General features: G+C 38.2%; 1 protein-coding gene across 2 annotated transcripts in view; it reads right to left on the bottom strand.

Moving 5' to 3' along the window:
* The window catches only part of ATP9A (ATPase phospholipid transporting 9A (putative)), a 159,526-nt gene that overhangs the window by 108,828 nt on the left and 28,006 nt on the right, over positions 1-22,692 (bottom strand). For both annotated transcript variants that reach the window (XM_027850773.1, XM_027850775.1), the window contains 3 exons: positions 15,905-16,049; positions 15,369-15,482; positions 6,836-6,944 (listed from right to left, as the gene is read on the bottom strand). In XM_027850773.1, coding sequence (XP_027706574.1) covers positions 6,836-6,944; positions 15,369-15,482; positions 15,905-16,049 — 368 coding nt within the window. The remainder of the gene's footprint in view (positions 1-6,835; positions 6,945-15,368; positions 15,483-15,904; positions 16,050-22,692) is intronic.

Genomic DNA, 22,692 nt, shown 5'->3' with positions numbered 1-22,692 from the left:
TCACACTTTAATCTGACTTTGACAGTGATGAATGGAATTCTCCTGTAAATTCTATGGCATGTGAACATTTCCCCAAGTTAGCATTAAATGAGACTTGGGCACTATAGATACATCCAAAGTTCATCAAAGGTTAAAGTTGAAATTTTCCAATTCAAATAGAATCGATTTCATTCCTCATGGTACAGAACAGCTGAAGATATTTTGAAAAGACCAAAAGTTTCATCATAAATACCACTACTAGCTTTGAGTACTTTTTGCTGTTGTTTACTTAAACAACAAACTCTTCCCTCAAAAACTGATGTACATGAATGTACATGTTTAACATCCAGGCAGGCTTATTAAATAAGTCATTGGCTAGATTCCTAGTGCCCAGCCACACCCACACACCCATTTTGCAGAGTTATTTAAGCCCTCTAATACTCTCACAGAAAGACTTATTTGGGGGGGGGGGGAACAAAGAGAAGCTGTGAGTATGATTCCATGTGGCAATCTTTAGAGTTTTTAATCAATCCAAAGACCAAAATGGTAAACATTAGGGATCAAAGGTTAAATGTGGTGCTTTCCAAAATAGTCAACAATCTCATGAAAGCACCTAAGATGAGAATTTTCAGATCTCTATCCAGATAATTCATAGAAAAGAATTAGGTTCAAAGTTTGGCAAAAAATTGTTGAAACAAGACTAGCAAAGAGTTAAGATGCAAACCATCACAAGGAGCCCTTGAGGGATGTGACCTCTTCGTGGTTTTTCATTTCTTTTTTCCTGTCAATAACAAAAAATGCACCCCCCCCACTTCAACTGTCTTTAAAAACAAACAAAAGAATCTTCCAAACTAGAACATCATTTGTACTTGAAAAATAGAAATTGCACTGCCTTTATGAACAGAAGACTTCAATTGGGTGCTTTAAATTAAGCTAAATAATTATCTATTAGAGAATATTCCACAAACCTAGTTGTCTGAAAGATTCCAAAAATGTGGAGTCTAGTCCACAAAACCAGCCAAGTTATTCACACAAGGGCCTCAAAATTCAATGCACAATGTGCAAAATAACCTAATCTACAGAAAAAAAAAAGATGCTTTTTCAAACCAATGATTCTTAACCTTTTTTGTGTCATGGACTCCTATGGCAGGCAGTCTGGTTAAGCCTTTGGACCCCTTCTTAAAATAACCATTTTAAATGCATTTAAAAAATATATGATTACAAAGTAAATCAATTATGTTAACATACAGTTATTATTTTTTCAAAGCAAAATTTATGAACCCCAGGGTTAAGAACCTTTGCTCTAAACAAATGGAGAGATATTTGAGCTGACAGTACTATTTTGTGTTTTAGATAGAGTGAAAGGAATCAACTTTATTAATCTTTGAATCTATAGTGGGCAGTAACAAAGTGTAGCACCCCCAAGCGGCATTATATACACTAACTCAGAAAGGGCACTCATCCATATATGCTCAAGTAACCATAAAGACCAATACTTAAGATGAGTCGTTGCCCTTTCTTTGTTTTATGAAGCACGATGCAAAACCAATTCACACACTCTACAGCAGGGAAAAAAACAATTAGCAACTGCATTAATTGTGTTTTGGCCTGAACTTCTTTTTTCTAGGCTAATTATTTGTTTCCCTAATTAAGGCCTTTTGCCTTGATGAGAAGTGTTAATACAATGAAAGTATTGTTGAGACTGGCTTCCCTGGTGTGAAATGCAAGATCAGAGAAATTCAAGGAGGCTTGAGAGAAATAGAAATAGATCATTTTAATTTGCTAACAGCTATAATCAAAATAAAAGCAGTGATTTCAATTATTAGTTTTGTAACTACAAATGTAAACAGAAACATTTCATGAATTCAATAATTATTCTCCCCTGATACATCCCAAATCTTTAGTAAACTACCCACTGTCTGCCAGGACGTTTGACATTCTCAGCTCTGCTTTGCGCTCACTGGCTGCCTTGTTATTCATTCTTGATCATGTCATCTTCCTGTTCAAAAATTTGGGGTGGTTCTGTTGACTATGGAACCAAGCATAAACCCCTTTCCTGGTTTTTATCTTCCATCAGTACATGGGATGTGATTACTGCTAACAGCACATAATGGATAACTACCATTAGTCTAGGAATTTGGTAAACATATCTCAAGGAATATGATGGCTGCTGCACATACAAGGTTTAGGGAAGTACTGGCAATTGTATCCACATGTCTATACCTCTGTTATTAAGCTTATAAAAGTAAAATCAAGATATAGGGTCTAGGGACAGCTAGGTGGTGCAGTGGATAGAGCACTGGCCCTGAAGTCAGGAGGACTGAGTTTAAATCTGACCGCAGACCAAGCACTTGACACTTAACTAGCTGTGTGACCCTGGGCAAGTCACTTAACACCAACTACCTAAAAAGAAAAAAAAAAGATATGGGGTCTGGCAGGCCTATAGCAAGCTATATTACCCTAAGAGATTCACTAAGACTATGCCAAGATGGGGAAGGGAAGGAGGAAAAGCATTTATATAGCTCCTACTATGTTCCAGGCAGTATGCTAAGCACTTTAACAATGTTATCTCACTTGAGTGGAAGATAGGAAATTTAAGCCAGTATTTCTCTTAATCCAGTCCACCTCACTAGGGAAATAAAACCTAATCTGATTTAATCCATTTTACATGGTAAGGCCCAATAACTGAAAGCTAGAAGCCATATTTGAAGTCAGAGAACACAAAAGCTACAAAGTAACTTGGAAATCATGTACAGATGAGCAAACTGAGACCCAAGGAGAAATGACCAGTACCCACAATCACACAATAAGTGGACAGGAGGGATAGGGTAGAATTCAGGTTTCCTGATTCCGAGGTATGATGACTTTGAAATATATGTTGCTAAATAGATACTTCTCCAGCTCAGGACAATCCACTCAGCTTAAGCTATCAGCATAACTAGGAATGAATTCACCAGAGCAGCATTTGGGAGCATGGGTGCATTGATGGCTATGTTCCTACTATGTAAACACATACTCAAAAAATGCACATAATATCACAGACTCATCACGAGTAGAAAGATTAGTTCATATACCAGGAAAAATAATTCAAGCAGAGATTTTCTTTTTTTTAATAACAAAATCACAGTGTTTTGGAGCTAGAAGGGAATCTTAAAAAATAATCTAATTCAATATGTCATTTTAGAAGGGATGAAACTGAGGTCTGGAGAAAGAAAATAGAAAAAAATGATCACACAGCTATCAAAATCAGCTTTACTGCTCAAGTCTCCTAACCACCCAATCCAGTACTCTTTGCACTACAGAACTGAAAGGAGCTATTAGGAATTTTGTGTCAAACACATATTGTTCAATGACACTTTAACAAAGAAATAATAAAATTAATTGAGAGTTAAGACCCATTGGGATAAGCATCTTATAGACCTTAAATCACCATGTAAGTCTGAGTTACTATTATCATTATACTTCAAAACGGCCTAAAGATCTTCACATTTAAAAGGAAAATTATGTGGTTTGGGAGTGCAGAAAAAAAGGACAGGATTTAAGCAAGCAGTTAAAACAATCTTCAATGACTACTCAATTCAAAAGAAAACAGCATCAGAAAGGAAAACAGATTTGCCAAATAAAAACTCTAGCTTTTAAGATACTTCAGAGACCTCTTATCGAGCAAACTACAGTTATTCCTAATATAGGTAATACATTATTAATATCCTTTGATACTCAAATGTCTTGACTGAGACAACTGGTTCTAAAATATTAAGGCAGTGTTACCTTTCAAAGTTTTTGCCTGCTTTTTTCTAACTTAAGGAGTTTTTTTATTATTTGAAGGTTAATTATACTATTGTTTAACTTCAGGTTTCTTTTAAGCAAGCAAGTTTTTTGTTTCAATTAAAAAAAATTTAAAAATTGAAAAATTTTGTAGTTTCTACCAGGAAATGCACTAGTGTAATTATCTTTCTTTAAACTTGTAAATATTTGTGTCACACACACACATACACATATTTATACGTATATATACACACACATATATATAACACATGTGTACGTAGTATACAGATACAGACACTGGTGTGTGTGTATTTGAAAGACTGAGTTTCAAGAGAAAAGCTGGAACAAATCCATTAACATCATTACTGCACAACAACCATAGATATATACAAATTTGAGACAAAGTAGTCAATATTCTTGCTACCAAACACAGGAAAATATTGAATTCAGAAAAGATTTTGGAAAAGCTCATTTACGTGCTTTATAAAGCAATCCATGTAGATAATGAAATATTAAGGTCAGAAAAGGCTTCTTTTTACTCCTCTGTCTGAAAGCTTCCAGTTGAAGCACATGATCCTTCACCCAGCCCCCTGACCAGTATCAAATAACTTAGCTCCCCCTCAATCACTTTCCAAATTGACACATTTTTCTCTTTGTTTTGCCTGAAAACAAAAACACACATTTGTGGTCTGGTCTCTGGTTTTATGTTCTGTCCCCTACACCTACTGTATTTTCCAACTCTCAATATTGCTCCCACAATTGAGACTACAGACCACAAAGGAAACAAAACAAAGAAAGACAAGTTCTCAATGCTAGAGCCATCTGCCAATTCTCCTTAGGATCTTTTCAAGAACTTCGTGCAGTTAAAGGGTAGGGGGAGAAAAATCATTCATGAGAAAAGTAATTGCAATATGAAAAGAACTAAAGAAAAGGTCAGAGCTCAGATAGAACCATGAATAGAATCCAGAAGGCAACTCCTCTTTACTTCTAAATAGATGTATTGCCCCCTCTCGAATGGGGCTTTTGTCGGTTGCCAAGCATTTTAAACGTTATAGTAAGAATATGTTATTAAAGGGGGATTTAATATACAGTGATTACAAAAAAACACACTGAAGTGGCCTCGTGATTACTGACACAGAAAGCACACAAGCACCTGCCCTCGTAAAGATTATACTGAATTCTTTTTCAAAGACACCAGAGTTTCCTAAGTACAGTATAGATGCAAGCTTTCTTTAGCAAAACAATTCCATACTAATTTACAATTCTTTGGTCCCCTTAAGAAACCAGCAAATCTGCAATCTGGTAAACTGGAAAAATTCTCCCAAACACACTGCATAAAGCTCTTCTGCCCTGGATAATCTGAAGTTTACAATTTAAAAGTTCAAAGTATATTTTCCTTTGATGAAAATCTAGTCATTGTTTTATTCAAACTACTTCGCCCCCCCCCAAAAAAAAACAATTTATATGTAAACTGATACAGAAGCACCCTATCCCTCTTCTTGGCATCTTTACTGCTTTTGCATCTTATCTTATCCCTCCCACTAGAGTATAAATCTGAAGGTGAGGAACAGTCTTTGTTCAATAAATATTTGTGGAATTAATGATCCTGACCGAAAGGCAAATTATTATTTAATTTTCTGGTGAAACTTGTAATCTGTTCAGTTCTACAACAGAAGGTTTCATAACCCTTGGGTATTGTAACCTGTCCAGCTCCTAATTTTCCTTTTACCCTAAACCTTAAGCATCTTATTTCTTACCCCAAATCCTAAAAATCTGTAGCCCAGATTTCTAGATAGAAACTTTAGTCAATGAGATACGAGAGTCTAGGAAATTATATGTATTCACAAAGATCACAGATTTAAAGCTAGAAGGAACCTTAAAAGCCATATCTCATCCCTTCATTTTAAAGAAGAAAGAGCTAAGGTAGATTGTTTAAATGACTTTTTTCAGGTCACGCAACTAGCAAGTGTTTAAAGCAGCATCTGAACCCTAGTGTTCCTGACTCCAACTCCAGAGCCCTATCCACTTGTCACAATTTATATACAAGTGAAAAATCTCCCAATCTCTCAGTAGAATGGTAGATTTGAGGATACTAACAACTCATTGATACAGGATTTTAACTTACACTATGATCATTAGTAATGAGGATCACAGATTTAAGAGTTGGAAGGAACATCAGTAGTCATCTAGTTTAACCCTTTGTGGAACTGAAGCCCACAAAGGTACGACTTGCCTAAGGTCACACATAATGCAAGTTTTATTAACTTCGTTTTACAGTAAAGGAAACCAAAGCTCAGTGGTATCAAATTACTTGTCCAAGGACACACAGCTCACATCTCACAAAAGTCAATTTGCAAATTCAGGCCTTTGGCTTTCCAACTCCAGGGCTCTTACTGCATCAAACTGTCTCTTTATAATGGTCTATTCTGGGAGGAAATGCACATTTAGTATACTTAGGAGAATTTGGTGTCTATTCAAGCAACACTTTTTCAATTTTGGTTTCAAAATAACCAGTGATTAATTTCTTGAATATTCCTCTTCTTCCTCCTCACTACCATCCCTGACCTTACTTGATGCATTTGTGAATACAGAGTGCTCAGTGATATAGCTATAGCCCAAGCAGTCCCTATAATGCTAGTAGAAACATGAAGAGAAGAACATTTTTTCCCACCTCTACCCCAATTGCCTCCCCAGAGCCCAGGCCTTGAGGCTATGGACTAAAGTGGGAAACTTCATTGCAAAGTTTTAATGCATGACACCTTAACATTTGTCTAATGAATTTTAAGGCACACAAGCAGAACAGGGATGTTGGAGATTTTAACTGTCTGTGCCATCCCAAAAATTATCCTATACTGCATTAAAATCCACTCTCCACCCCCTTGAGCGCATCAGACCTGCAGGGAGATGCCTCCCTTGTACCAGGCAATGAAGTGACCACAGAGCCACGTGCCCCTTCGCCTGTCTGCCCAAGGCCTTGAACTCTGCCTCCTTTACTGTCAGTGCAGTTGATCGAGCTGCGACCCCCGCTGCCCCAGTAGTCAGCAGCAGGATGCAGCAAGCAGAGGCAGAAAGCAGGAGCCAAAAAGCTGACCTCTCGCTGTGAGCTTGCTATAGATCTGGGAGTTCACTTCCTTGTCCCGCATGTAACATCGGATCTCTTCCACCGCTTCTCGGATGATAGTAACGGCCAGCACGAACCCCTAAAGAGAGAAGACAGTAGGCAAAAGAAAGCAGGCATGAGGCTTTAATAAATCTTTCTCCTTCCCATATACCCTGACCAATCTGTTCTAACAGAAAAAGGGGGAGTAGAAGAGAAAGGAAGAGACTCCCAGAAGAAAAATGATCTTTTACCTCATTTTTTCTCCTTTAATCGATAAAGTCCAAAACATTTATTTCATTGTTTTCCAAAACAGGATCACATTGACGTGTTCTCTATTTTTCTCAGCTGACACTGTCAATTGTCACTTTTTGTGACAACTGCTACAACTGCTTTAGAGATTAAAAGAAAGGATTCCCTCCGATTATTTGCCACATGCAATATTTAAACTGATTCCCCAGAAGTTTAAATCCCTAACATAAACGAGACAGGGATGTGCCTCTTTGTGTGACCCTGACAAAGAACTGTAGCTCTTGTCAATTGAAGGAGGATTATTCCCATTGCCAATCAAATATAAGATGTACATTGCGGCTAAAGAAAATCTGGTCAATTTTGGAGTAAAGTGAAAGCAGACCACATACAGAGTCAAGATAATCCCCCAAGGTCCAGTAAAGAGGTCTGACCAAGTTCACAGAAGGTTGTCAGTGCCGCTGTTTTGTACCATGTGCAAACTGCTTTTCTCAAATGCTTGAGTTTCCATTTTTCTCCGCATGGGTGTGGATAATTCCCATTCATTTTAATGGAAAGTTTGTGGGCGCACAAAGACAAGAGACTATACCCCTTTGCTTCGAATAAATTTTGGCAATTGCTTGCACTGCCTGCCTAAGATATGTCATCTTCTCTCCATTTATGCATTCACTTCCCATTAACCAGAAGAACATATCCCTAAGGCTAAAAACTGCCTCACCAAGAGATGTAAATTTGGTACAAAAATAAATTCCAGCTACCTAACTTTTGGGTCAATATCCATGATATTTGGAGAAGAATCATTTCTAAGACTTCAGGTCACTCACTGCCTTTCTGAGAAATTTTTTTTCAATGACATATAATAAATGAATAAGATAGAAGATATTCAGCCATTTTAAAAGCTGAACTTCAAAAAAAAAAAGTTGGACTTCATGACTCTAGTCAGCTGTTACTTATTATCCACCAACAACCCAAGAATCAGGGGTAGGCCTAGAATGAAGGAGAAGGATCAATGAGGAACACTTTTCAAATATGACTCCTCATAAGTGCACTTTTTTTTTTTTTAATGCTAGAAAATACTACTCTCCTTGACCCATAAGGATTCATTTTGGAATAAGTCACATGACACATGTTGCAGTAAGGACTCAAAGCCTACAGTAGACAGTGACATACACACACACACATACTCTCTCTCTCTCTCACTCTTTACTTCACTATGCAATTTTATGTATAAATCAAAACCTTAGGACCAAGGACTGCAATCTCAAGAATTATAACTCAAGGAGCAGATTATATCACCTATGTTGATGCTGTTCAGTCATTTCAGTCATGTCAATGTTTTGTGACTCCATTTGGGGCTTTCTTGGCAAAGATACTGAAGTGGTTTGCCATTTCCTTCTCCAGCTCATTTTATAGATGAGGAAACTGAGAAAAACAGGGTTAAGGGACTTGCCCAAAGTCACACAGCTAGTAAGTGTCTGAGACCAAATATGAACTCAGGTGTTCCTGACTCCAGGTCCAGAGTTCTGTCGACTATGCCACCTAGCTTCCCATCACCTATGTACATTTCTCAGATATTTCAATCTGTATGTAAAATGAGCTCTTATATTGTAAACTCAAGGGAGAGAAATAAGTATTATTTGTATGCATCGTTTTAAGGATTTACCCTCCATGTAATTAATATTAAGGAGATCTGCATACCCCAAAATAAGTAGATTTAAGAATATTGTCCCCAATGCCCATTAATTGGGCAATGACCGAACAAGTTGTGATATGTGATTGTAATGGAACACTACTGTGCTAGAAAAAATGACAAGCAGGAGGGTTGCAGAAAAACCTAGGAAGGCTTATATGAAGTAACACAAAGTGAAGTGAGCAGAATCAAAAGAACATTGTACATAGTAACAGCAATACTGTAACCATGATCAACTGTGAAAGACTTGGCTACTCTGATCAAGACAATGATCCAAGAACTATGCCCAAAGGGCTATAAAAATGTGCATACCCTTTGACCCAGCAATTACACTTCTAGGGCTGTATCCCAAAGAGATCATACAAATGGGAAAAGGACCCACAGGTGCAAAAATATTTAAAGCAGCTCTTTTTGTGGTGGCAAAGAACTGGAAATTGAGGGGATGCCCATCAATTGGGGAATGGCCAAACAAGTTGTGGTATATGAATGTAATGGAATACTATTATGCTATAAGAAATGATGAACAGGCTGACTTCAGAAAAACCTGGAAAGACTTGTATGGACTGATGCTGAATGAAGTGAGCAGAACCAGGAGGATGTTGTACACAGTAACAGCCACATTGTGTGATGACTAACTCTCATAGACTTGGTTCTTCTCAGCAATGCAAGGATCTAAGACATCTCCAAAAATCTCATGATAGAAAATGCTATCCACATCCAGAGAAAGAACAGTCTGAATGTAGATCAAAGCATACTATTGGCTCTTTTCTTTCTTCTGTTTTGTTTTGTTCTTCTTTCTTGTGATTCCTCCTATTGGTTCCAATTCTTATTTACAACATGACTAATGTGAAAATATGCTTAATAGGAATGTATATGTAGAGCCCATATCAGATTGCATGCAGTCTTGGGGAGGGAGGTGTGGAGGGAGGGGGAGAAAATTTAAAACTCAAAAGCTTATGGAAGTGATTGCTGAAAACTAAAAATAAATTAATTTTTTTAAAAAGACAATGATCCAAGGATCCATGATGAAAACTATTATCCACCTCCAGAAAGAGAACTGATAAACACTGAGGACAGATTGAAGCATACTTTTTTTACTTTATTTTTCTTGATTTTTTGTGTTTTCTTTTACAACACTGCAAATATGTTTTGCGTGTAAAAGAATACATATTTCACATGCATAACATGTTTCACAAGCATAATAATTATCACATTACTTACCTTAAGGGGAAAGGGAGAAGTGCAAGGTAGGGAAAGAATTTGGAACTCAAAAAATGTTTTAAATGAATGCTAAAAAATGGTAATGTAATTGGTAAATATTTAATGAAATAAATAAAAAGTTTAAAAAAAAATACCTCCCACCCCCCTCTTTGGCTGAAACAGGACTGATGAGAACATTTTAAAGATGGATATAATGAGTATGATTAGACATGCAAAGCAAAGCCCCATAGGAGATCCAAGATAGAGAGATGAAAAAGAAGCAAACCATTTTGCAAAAACTGGATTAGATTGCTGGATAAACTGAGCAAGGCTCTTGGGAACACCCATTAGAAAAGGTCTAAAAGTTGGAGATCAGGAAATAAATGGCTTGGTTCTGTGAGATTTATGTTAGTGGATCCCTAGGAGAAACTAGAACCACCGAGCTGAGATGCAGGTGACTGTGGAAAGGGTGGTTTTTGACCTTGAACCAAGGAGTGACCTTGGGGTCAACAAGGAAGAAGGAAAATCCCATTTTCTACAGGAAGCCCTTCCCAATCCCTCTTAATTCTAGTGCCTTCCTTCTGCTGATTATTTCTTATTGGTCCTGTACACAGCTTGTTTGAACATAGTTAGCTCCCTGAGGACTTTCTTTGTATGCCCAGTACTTAGCACAGTGCCTGGCACATAGTAGGCATTTAATAAATGTTTACTGACTGACTGAATTAAACCTAAGGCACAGGACTATTGTGTAAATATCAACAGAACTAAGAGTGACACTGGAAAACTCACATAAAACTACAGAATACTACCACTGGGACTAGATAAGCTCTAAGATCCTCCCCATCTCTATCATTCTACTGATGAGGAAACTGAGTCTCAAGAAGTAGTGACAGTCAGTCAGAACTTGAACTCAGGTCTACTGACTCCCAGTCCAGAGCCCCTTTATCTACAGCAGAACATCTATTAAAATGGGTCACCTTCTCTTCCCTCTAAACCTGCCCTCCTATAAAAATTCCCTATTTCTACTGAGTGTACCACAATCTCCACCCCCACCCCCACCCCTTACACCGAGTTTATAACCTCAGAGTTTATCTACTAAGCATTTATTAAGTACTTACTTTGTGCCAAGGTAGCTAGATGGTGCAGTGGATAGAGTGCTGGACCTGGAGTCAGGAAGACTCATATTCCTGAGTTCAAATCTGGCCTCAGACACTTACTGTGTATGACCCTGGGCAAGTCACTTCACCCTGTTTGCCTCAGTTTCCTCAACTGTAAAATGAGCTGGAGAAGGAAATGGCAAACAACTCCAGTATCTTTGCCAAGAAAATTCCAAATGGGGTCATGAAGAGTAAGACATGACTGAACAACAACATGTGTCAGGCACTTTGCTAAGCGCTTTACAAATATCTCATTTGATCCTCACAACAACCGTGAAAGTTAGGTGCTATCATACTCCCCATTTTATAGTTGAGGGAAATGAAGCAGACATAGGCCAAGTGACTTACCCAGGGTCACACAGCTCGTTAGTGTCTGAGGTGGGATTTGAACCTAGAATTTCCCGATTCCAGGCTCATCACTCTATCCACTGTGTCAACTAACTGCCTTCCTTTTGGCTTCCCATCAATCAATTAACAAGCATTTGTTAAACACATATTGTGTGCAAGACACTGTGCCGGACCATGGGAAAACAAAGATGAAAGTGAAACCATCCAGGCCCTCAAGAAAGACAACTCATAGATGCGTATATAGGCATATGTGAAACATATAGAAAATGAATAAAAATTAATTTGGGAAGAGGAGGCACCAGTTATTGGAGAGTTTCCACCTCTGATCAATTTCACCTCCACTTTCTCACATCCATCTCCTCTCTACACCCACAGTCATCATCATGGTTCAGGCCCTTCACTTTCTGTTGCCTGTACTTCTTTAACAGCCTACTAACTGATTTCCTTGTTTCTGTTCTCCCCCTCTCCAATCCATGAGTTTAAACTGCCCTCCACTCTTAAGGTACATTGCCTACTCATTCTCACCTCTCAGTGGGAAATCCTTGCCTTCAAGGTTCAACTCATAAGTCACATCCTCCATGAGGCCTTCCTTGAACTCCTCAATAATTAGTACTCTCTCCCTCATCAATTTTCCTTGAGTTATGTGTATTTGTTTATGCAATGTATTCCCTCCAGTAGAACAAAGCGTCTAGAGGGGAAGGATTGGGTTTCATTTGTCTTTTTATTTCCAGTGCCTAGCTCAGTGCTTTGTATATCATGGGAGCTTAAAAGCATATACTGAATTAAGAGCCTGATAAGTTAAACCACATGTATTCAGTTTAAATAAGGAGACGAAATGCTAATAACCTCATCTGTAAATAATTTGTTCCCTTATGAAAGGTATAATAAAAAAAGTCTAGATATTATACTTCAAGAAATTATTAAGGAAAATTGCCCTGAAGATTTAGAACAAGGAGAGAGGAAGACAGTTCAGAACTTAAAACATAACAAAAAATGAATTATATTTAATCTTAAAAATAATAATAATTGTTCCCTTTGACCACAAGCTATATACCAGTGAAGCAGTTTCATATTCTAAATGTATCATGGTAGAAAAAGCCATTCCAAAACGGGAACATTAGAGAGACGTAAAAACAAACAGGTAACCACTGACTTCTTGGGGATGGGGGTGGCAGCAAAAAAAGGAATTGGGGCTATCAGAAGAGTCTACCAGTAGAGAAATCATCAGAAAGCCTACTATTCAGGTTGCCTCTGTTCTGTCTCATTATAGGGCGTCTTTAGAAAGCCTAGATCTTGCTTTTCCAAATTTTCTCTGACTTTCTGGAATAAGCCAGGCACACACAGGATTAAAAACTTAGATAGAAATCCGGTTTTCGATCAGTATCCTAGGCCTGCTCACACCACCTAACTCCCCAGAGAAGGCAGGAGTTTAGCCTATGCAAAAAAGTATTTCCAGCTAGGAAACAGGCCAGCATGCAACACACCACATTATTTTAGTTAAAGGTTATTTTTGTTAATGATGAAAGTTACCTCTATTGAATATTTTTCCACTTAAAGTCCTTATGAAAATTTTGTCCCAAGCTCCTGTGTAGGAACAAATCCCTTCTTGAGATATTATACTCTATTTATCCTTGAGTCACTTTCAATTGCGTCCAACTCTCTGTGACCCCATTTGGGTTTTCTTGGCAAAGATACTGGAACAGTTTACCGATTCCTTCATCACTACAGATGAGGAAACAGAGGCCAATAGGGGAAGTGACTTGCCCATGGTTACACAGCTAGTTAAGTGTCTGAGGCCACATTTAACTCTAGGCCTGGTTCTCTATCCCACCATGCCACCTAGCTGCCCATTCTAACTATTAGTTTCTAGGGAACTGAAACAGTCCATGACCTAATAGGACAGACACTTCCATAATGTTAAGAATGAAAAAGGTACAAAGGGGGAGGGAAGCCAAGACACTTTTTCATCTCCCATCAGCCTGGCCCTGTACTGAAGTTCTATCAGTATGTTCCAAAGTACTTAGCAACATCCACCTTCCCTTCCAAAGTTCAAATTTGCAAGGCTGGTGCTCCATAGGTATTTTCTCCTCCTCTGAAATATTCTGCCACACCAAAGAGAGTAGATCTTAACCAGAGGTTTTGGTTACTACAACACAAATCAAGCATAATTTGCCCAAGATCCAAATAAGTAATCTTTTACTAGTCCTAAAAGGAAAAAAAAAGCTAACAATATTGCAACAACTAAACATAGTCTGTCCTACCAAATTATGCTTCCTGATGATTTGTATTAAATAAATTTCCTGAAAAGAAAAATTCTTAAGGCACAATTCATTCAATAAATCAATGGCCACATTCTATGTGCTCTGATTTCCATATATTTTTCACTACTCTTGCACTTTTATCAACTGCAACATAATTTTCTGGTTCTATCCTCAAACTTTATTCTCTTTAAATTTACTCTGAAATAAATACTGGAATGGCACACAATATCTGAATTTCTGATCAGTTTGCCCAAAAAAGCAGCTTTTCTCCTCATAATTAGTCGATCCACTTTATCTAGCCTGTTTGAGATCATTACAGGAATGGCTTTAATAGTCTCTTCACCAAACTAGAAAGTCTATACTTTAAACTCAGTCACTCCACCTTTATTGCACCTTTCTCCTCTAACAAAAGAGAAAGATAGCAAGAAGCAGAAGAGACATGCTGTTGAAAACTATGTCCACTCTTCAAGTTTTCTATCTCTTTAAGTGGAAGGGTAAAACATCCCTGCCCTTCTTCACCCAGGCAAGAAAGTCAGAAATTTACTTATATTTATGTATGTGTTTTTCAGTTAGCTCCTTAAACCTCAGCTGTAAATGAAGGAACTGAATGAAAGGATCTCTGGGCTGCTAGTTGACAATGTGAACTGAGCGACAGATTTGAAGCCTGGAAGACCTAAGTTTGAATGCTGTCTCAGACATTTACTAGCACTGTGACCCCAGGCAAGCCTCAGTTTCCTCATCTGTAACATGGGGATAATAACAGTATCTCACTGGGCTGTTGTGAGGATCAAATGAACAGCATATACTTAAAGCATTATGCACCAAACCTTAAAGCTCTATATAAATTATAGTTATTATCTCTTCCAATTCTAAATCCCATTATTCTAAAATCATTCTATGATCTATATTCCTTAGGAACAAAATTTTAGCTTGGGCAGCATCAGGTCCAAATTACCTTTGACAACACTTTCCATTGAAAATGATAAGTGTTTTTCAAAAAGGGCCTGGGTCCCCAAACATTCTTAAATGTTTGTTAAGAAGACAACCTTAAGGATTGGAGACTGATGTCTATAAAAATAAATGAGCACAAAGTCAGTCCCTGGAGAGAAAAGGCTGAGAAGTTTGTAAGCTCAATCTCTTCCTTAATAGCCTTCAAAAGGTCCGTGAGACCAACACTATTACCAGTTCCAATGGCCACGTTAATAAATACATCATGGCTCCTAAAAATAGAAAATGGGATTTGCCAAATCAATTCAGAGCCTCCCAGGAAAGTCTCATTTTACGGTAGATCACATGTCAATGGAGCTTCCATATGACATCCCAAACCTGTCTACACTCAAAAGGCTCCCTTGGTGAGTCAAGCAAGGGTAAAGTCTTCCCTCTGACACATATTGGCTGTGTGGTCCTAAACAAGTCCCTTAACCTATCAGTGCCCCAGGCTGTAAGACTTTTAAGTTGCAGAGGGGCAGAGGAAATGTCCTTACTAAAGATTATCTATACCAATGAAATAACAGGCCTGGGCAATTTTTTTAAAAGGCTCCTGGCTCATACTGAGTAACAAAGAATTCTTTGTTTTATAAAACACTGAAGGGTTCTTGAATAAACAATGTTAGTTTACTTACCAGGGGAACCCAGTATGTGTAAAGTGCTCCAAGTCTCATTTCAGAGACAAACTGAGAACAGGCCAAAAGTAAGAAGTAAAGATTGAAAAAGTATTTGAACTGATTAAACAGCACCTGTAATTAAAATAGAAGAAAATATTTATAAGTGGGGTGGAGGGTTTGGGGGAAATGATGGCAAAAAAGCACTGCTGAGGGAGAAGGGTAAGGAAGGGTTACATGGTGATTAAACTCCTGAAACAGGCTCCAATGGGTCACTTTAATTCATAAGCACAACATAAAAGGCGGTAAGCCTAAATGTCAATTCCTTTAAAAATGTGCAGCCATTCAACGTTGCAGGTGCCACCACTCCATGGGTCCTATCCAAGGAATGATTTACAGTAGGTAGTCAACACTGCAATGAAAAATGCTGAGGCCTCCTAGAACCTGCCCAGATAAGGCCTGAATGGATGGCTCCAGTCTTCTCTAAATAGACTCAATCCCTCAAGTGAGGGGTAAAGGAAAGAGCTAAGGAAGGAGGGGCTAGCTTCCATACGTACCCCTGGAAGAAAGGTAAACAGGCTGTACTTCTGATTATTGATCACATTTCGAGGATACCTCTGGTCCCTTTTTTCTGGGTGACCAAGCCAGACTGTTCTGGGCCGGGGATCTCCTCGGCCACAGCATCTCAGACAATCACAACACCTGAGAAAAGAATACAATCAGCTTTACAGAAGTGATCAAGTCTCTTGTTCTTACCAGAAACATTTTTCCCCCTAAGTCAGCCATACTGTCTCAAGCAGAGTCTAATTTTAAGGGTCTAGCTTTGGAAGGACCAGAAACAGGGGCTATAATCCCAGAGCCCAACACTCCTTTATCCCTTCTGCTGTTGCTGCCATTGGGGCAACAGGAGCACCATGGGCATGGCCATTCAATATGCCACGGCTGTGGGTCTCAACAAGGGATGCAAAGTGACCAAGACTATAGTGAAGTTGCAACACAGTCACTAATGCAGACTCTAAACCAATTTGTGACGTGTATGTGGTTTTGCCTCTATAACGGGCAGGCTACGTGCGATAGGATCAGCATCCCCCCTTTTCTCTGAAACAAGGATTAGTTTTTCCTAAGATGTAACAAAGCTGTCCCTGGGACTTTACCAGCCCCTGCCTCCCTCCCCTGATGGAGCTTCCAGATCACTAGGAATAAAAATCCCACCCGCAAGGAGTCAGCACCCCTCCAACTTATTGTATGTCTGAAGACCACACAAGTTACCACACCCTGTCCTGCTGACCAGATGCATTTTCATAAGGAAACAAGGTGAGGCAAGTCCAGGGAAACTAAGTACAACTGTATCTTTATTGCATATCTTTGCTGTATAAAGTAAACCTCATACCTATATAGAAAGTAAACCTCATTCTGTTAGCTGTTTAATGAGTTATGAGCGCCTCATTTCATCCTAACATTAAACCTGAACTAATAGGGTATTTGGACCCATCTTTCAGGCCATGGAATTGTAAAGGTCTCCAAGGACAATCAAGCTCTGAAGTTCACTTTTTTTAAATAGGCTGGGACTATTAGACATATACTCCAAGAAGATCACTGATAAAAGAAAGGCTCCATATACATCAAAATATTTACAGCAGTATTTTTTGTGTATGTGCTAGTTAACAACTGGAAACAAAGTAGATGTTTGTTACTGGAGACTGGTTAAACAAAGTATGGTACATGAACACAAATAATAGAAGATTACTGTACTGTAAGAAACAATGAATATGAAGAAGACAAAGAAGCATGGAAAGGCTTCCATAAATTGATTCAGAGTGAAGTAAGGAGAACAAAAAAGATAACATATTCAATGAATCCAACAATGTAAATGGAAAGAACCATTACAAAACATAATCAAAAATGAATATTGCAAAATCACAAAGGTCAAAAATAGTTTCAAAAAAAAAAGAGATATAATAGGGCAGCTAGGTGGTGCAGTGGATAGAGCACTGGCCCTGAAGTCAGGAGGACTTGAGTTTAAATGTGAACTCAGACACATAACGCTCACTAGCTATGTGACTCTGGGCAAGTCACTTAACCCCAATTGCCTCACCCAAAAAAAAAAAATAGAGAGAGAGATAAGAAGATCCCCTCCACTCCATTGCAGAGGGTAAATGATGATGATGACTAACATTTATATTATATGCTAGGCACTATGCTAACTGCTTTGCACTTATTATCTTGTTTGATTCTCACAATAATCCTGGGAGGTAAGTGCTATTATTATCTCCATTTTACCCGAGTTCAAATCTGGCCTCAGACATTTACTAGCTGTGTGACCCTAGGCAAGTCACAACCCTGTTTACCTCTGTTTCCTCATCTGTAAAATGAGTTCGAGAAGGAAATGGCAAACCGCTCCACTATCTTTGCCAAGAAAACCCCAAATAGGGTCAGGAAGGGTCAGACACAATTAAAATGACTGAACAACAACAAACTCAAGCAAATGGAGGTAAAGCGACTTGCCCAGGGTCACACATCTAGTAAGTAATTGAGGCCAAATTCGAATTCAGGTCTTCTTGACTGCAGGCTGGGGGTTCTATTTACTGCACCACCTAGCTGCCCCAATGTCCGTAGGTATGGAACATTGCATATATTTTCAGATGTTTTAGATATATTGACTTATTTTTTCCCTCTTCTTCCTCTTTTCTCTTTAAAAAAACGTTGTTATATGGAATGGCTCTCTGGGAAGGAGGAGGTAGAGGGATACAGGAGGAACTTTAGGCAATATGAAAGTAACTGATCTGAATAAAATTGTACTTCGAAGGAGAAGGTGGAACTCACATCTGGGTTAAGAAAAAAGAGAGAAGCTCAGCAATGTCCTGGCCATCATTGTTCAGAAGGACTAACTTCTCTTTCCTGTACTCCCCAATAAATAACTAACCAGCATGGGGCAGGAAGAAGGGAGAGTTTAGCTTCAACAGAATGGGTAAAATGAGGTTATAGGGTTCTGTATTGACTTATAAAAAACAAAGTGTCCTACTGCCTACTGAGTATCACCCAAAATGGCAATGGTAAAACATGTGGCCAGGTATGAGAAGGCTGCACCACCATACAAATAAGAAATCAGCATCAGTTTGGGTGGTACAGTGGATAAAGCACAGGACTGGAATTAGGAGGACCCGAGTTCAAATCCGGCCTCAGACCCTTACTAGCTGTGTGACCCTGGGCAAGTCACATCACCTCTGTTTGCTTCAGTTTACTCTCCTGTTAAAGAGGGTAATAATAGCACTTACCTCCCAGGATTGTTGTGATGATCAAATGAGATAATAAGTGTAAAGTATTTAGCACATGGCTTGGCACATGCATAAGAAGTGCTATACAAATGTTTTATTTGCTTATTTATTTTGTCATTATTTTTCTGTTATCACGTGGAAGCAACAGAATAAAGGATGTTATCAGAGAAATACATGACTGAAAAAAAAGTTGGGCTAGTCATGGGATAACCAATGTCCAACCTGGATGCTTTTCTGATATCCAATGGAATGTCCAGAGAAAGAAAGGAAGGCAAACTGCCTATACCCTTTGATCCAGCAATTCCACTATGAGATGTATTTCCAAAGATAACTAGGGAAAAAAGAAAAGAACTTATTCATTCCAAAATATTTCTAGCAGTTCTCCTTGAGGTGGCAAAGAACTGGAAATTGCAGGGATGCCTCTGTCAATTATGGAATGGCTGAACAAGCTATGGTATGTGACTATAATGGAATACTACTATGCTATAAGAAATAAAAACCTGATGATCTTAGGAAAACATGGATAGACTTGCACGAAATAACAAAGAACTAAATGAGCAGAACCAAGAGAATATTGTATAAAGTAACTCCAAAACTGTTTTAAGGACAACTTTGAGTGACCAAGTCATTTTGACTATCATAAATTAACTACATATGGAGGAAGACCCTATCTGAATCCAGACAATGAACTGACAAGCAGAAGTATATGTAGAATGATTTTACTATGAACTGTATGTAGAATGATTGTGTCTAATGGTAGCCATTTTTAAGTGGGAAGAAGAAAAAATGTATATGATTATTTTATATTTAAAAGGAATAGCAAGTTGTATATAATAGATTTGCAGTTTTCATGTGCAATCATCTATTTTTTTCATAATATGTTATGGAAATGCTTGTTTCATTCCATAAATTAAAAGTAATTTTTTAAAAGGAAGGATCCCGTATGCCGCATATAAATTCCCTGAGGTAGATAATGGAAGCACATGAACAACACTCAAGTAGGATGGGTGGGAAAGAATGGATTGAGATCTTCATCTCTGGAAGGCTATGGATCCGATAAAATGTTCATAAAACAGGAAAAGGGATAGTAGGTTTTTTCTAGCCAAAAAAAAAAAAACCTCAAAGGGAAAAATATAATAGCTCACATTTATATAGCACACTGCAATTTAAAAACCATCCTATGACTGACTGTCCTCCTTTAAGCCTTACAACAACCCTGTAAGATATGTAATACAAGTTTCAGCATCTCCATGAAGCAACAGAAATCTCAGTACTGAAAGTACTGAAATGACTCATTGTTTATCATAGAAGTTATTCCCTTCCTATGGCACTAAGAGGCTTTATGATTAAAGGTCAAGTTGTCACAGAAAGCTCCAAAGTCTTCCTCCAATTCCTTGCTGTGACAAGACAGAGTGGCACCATGAAGGAGCCAGATACACACGAATATTGAGAGAAGCTCTTTTGGTGGAGGCAAAGGGCTAGAAACAAAGAGTGCCTATCAGTCGAGGAATGGCTAGGCAAATTACCATATTTCACTACATAATCCTTGCCATCATATAATCATCGCACCCTATTTTTTCAATCCAAAAATTGGTTTATAACCTTTCATTGCATAATCATCACATGGTATAATTCTGTTCATTACACCACTTAAAAGGTAAACAAAGCATCAATGTATACACCAGTGGCATATGGATAAGCATTTATCTCTTGCACATTGCAAGCTTCAAGCCTAGAATTCTCAGTACATGCACGTTGGCAGTATATTTCTGAAAGCCAACTTGTGTGGTTTATTTAGAGCGCTGCAGTACTAATGGTATTGTCACTCGACCCAATGAAGAGCCATTGGCGCAAGGGGAGCAGGTGGACAGGCAAGGCTGCCATGAGTAAGTCAGAGATATGGGAAGACTTGCATCTTCCTATGCTAGCTAAACTGTACAATTCACATGTCAGCAATACGGGTTAGTAATAAATGATTTTTAAGTAATACCCAGCACAGTTTTTAAAAGCTTCACATAAGGGTCACACCCCACTTTGTTGCAAAAAAAATCTACAATGATTATGTAGAGAAATACAGTATGGTATGTGAAGGGAAGAGAATACCATTGTACCATTAAAAAATCATCAAACAGATGGGTTTGAGAAAACTAGGAGGATTGGTGTGAACTGATGCAGAGTGAAGTGAGTAGAACCAAAAGATCCCTTTATAGAATAAAAGCACTGTAAAGAAAACTCTAAAAAATTTAAGATCTCTTACCAGTGCAATGACCAATTATGAGTCCAGAGGCCTGGTAATGATTTATGCAACCCACCTGACAGGTAAAAGATTCAAGATGCAGAATAAGATGTATGCTTTTGGATATGGCGAATACGGGATTTTTTTTTGGCTTGACCATACATATTTGTTATAAGAATTAGCTTTTTTTTTCCTTTTCCAATAAGAATGGAGGCAGGAGACAAAATAGATTTTTTTTAATTCAAAAAATAAACTTGAGATTCAAAAAACAGGTGATACTTCATTCTCCCACAGGTCTTAGAATGCCAGAAAGAATCCTAATATTGGCCTAATGACAGTTTATGTGTCTGTCCTCAGAAGATCGACCTGGCTAGACAGACAGTCTCATCACCAAAGGTTGGCATCCAGGTGATGAATTACTGTGGCCTGAGCAAAGCATGAAGACAAAGAGGGTTGGATTCTGCATCAGTGGAGCTAGCACACACACTAATGAGTATCAGAGACTCTTTAAAAAAACATCAAGTGATTCTTCCAAAATCGCAAAGGTGGCAAGTATCAGAGAGGGGATATGAACCCACGTTCTCTGACGTCAGAGTCAGAGTCCTTCCATTATACCAGGTCTCTTCTTGAAATGAAATGTTAAATACAAGGGGTCCCAAAATACTCTGTATGCATATTAACAGGAGAAGAAAGGAATACTTCCCTTACTCTTTCCCCAAGAGTATGATGGATTTCTGACTTTCTCTTCCCTGTCTCCTCCCTGGATAAAGTCAGAGAAGACACTTTCCAAAGGCAAACACCTTGGAGATTTGCCAGCCTGACCTGAAAGTTCAACAATCCACCCTGTTCCCCCCGCCAACAGCCTGAGAACCCAGCATGTTACCACCAACACGGTGAGCCATGTGGCCTATAAGGTCAGTCACACACATGGCAAGGAAACACCTGGGAATCTGGCATTATTATTAGATTTCCGGCATGACAAAAAGCAGCACTAGGATCCCAAATGAAAAGGCAACTATACTCAAAGACCTACCTGATGCTTAAGACCTAACAAGTAGATGCTTAAAAAAAATGTTCATTAAATTGAATCTCCCTTACCTGCACAGGGAATAATAATAATAATAATAATAATAATAATAACAATAATCATTGATATGATACTTTAAGGTTTGCAAAGCATTTTATGTTATTTCATTTGATCTTCACAGTAACCCTGTGAGGTAGGTCCCCATTTTACAGATGAGGAACTGAGATTAAATTAATAAATTGACTAACTGCTATTTGTCAACCTGGCTAAAACCAAGAAAAAAATAAGTCTCCATTTAAGCTAACCTCTTTATCTTAAGGTCTACACATTCAGTGCTAGAAATGAGCTGCTCTTGATATGAGGTGTTTGAGTTCCTGAAGACCTGCCACCCTTCTCTAATGGGGATGTCTATAATTTCAAGGATGAAATACAATGCTCATGCTTAAAAATAGAAATCCTTCTGCCTCTAATGTTACTGGAATAAAGGTCATTTTATTTCTGGAAGCTGAATCAATTTACCTAATTTCTCAGTTATGCAAAACCACAAATCTAAACGTTTATATAAAAAAATACGAGCTTATATTTTTGTAGTGCTTTTCAAGTTCCTCACAACTCTGTGAAATACAATGAGCTAATATTGACATCCCAATTCTGCAAATACGGAAATTTAAGCTCAGACATGCATGTAAAAACTGAAAGTCAGGAAAGACCTGGAATGATTCAAATCTACCTTCAGATATTTATTAACCATATGACCACAGTCAATTAACTACTCTGTGCCAGTCACCTTATCTACTAGATAGATAT

This window comes from Vombatus ursinus, unplaced genomic scaffold, assembly GCF_900497805.2.
Source record: "Vombatus ursinus unplaced genomic scaffold, bare-nosed wombat genome assembly UNPS02000580.1, whole genome shotgun sequence".
Classification (NCBI taxonomy): domain Eukaryota; kingdom Metazoa; phylum Chordata; class Mammalia; order Diprotodontia; family Vombatidae; genus Vombatus; species Vombatus ursinus.
The sequence above is the reverse complement of the archived record's forward strand: the minus strand, read 5'-3'. Positions and strand labels throughout refer to the sequence as shown.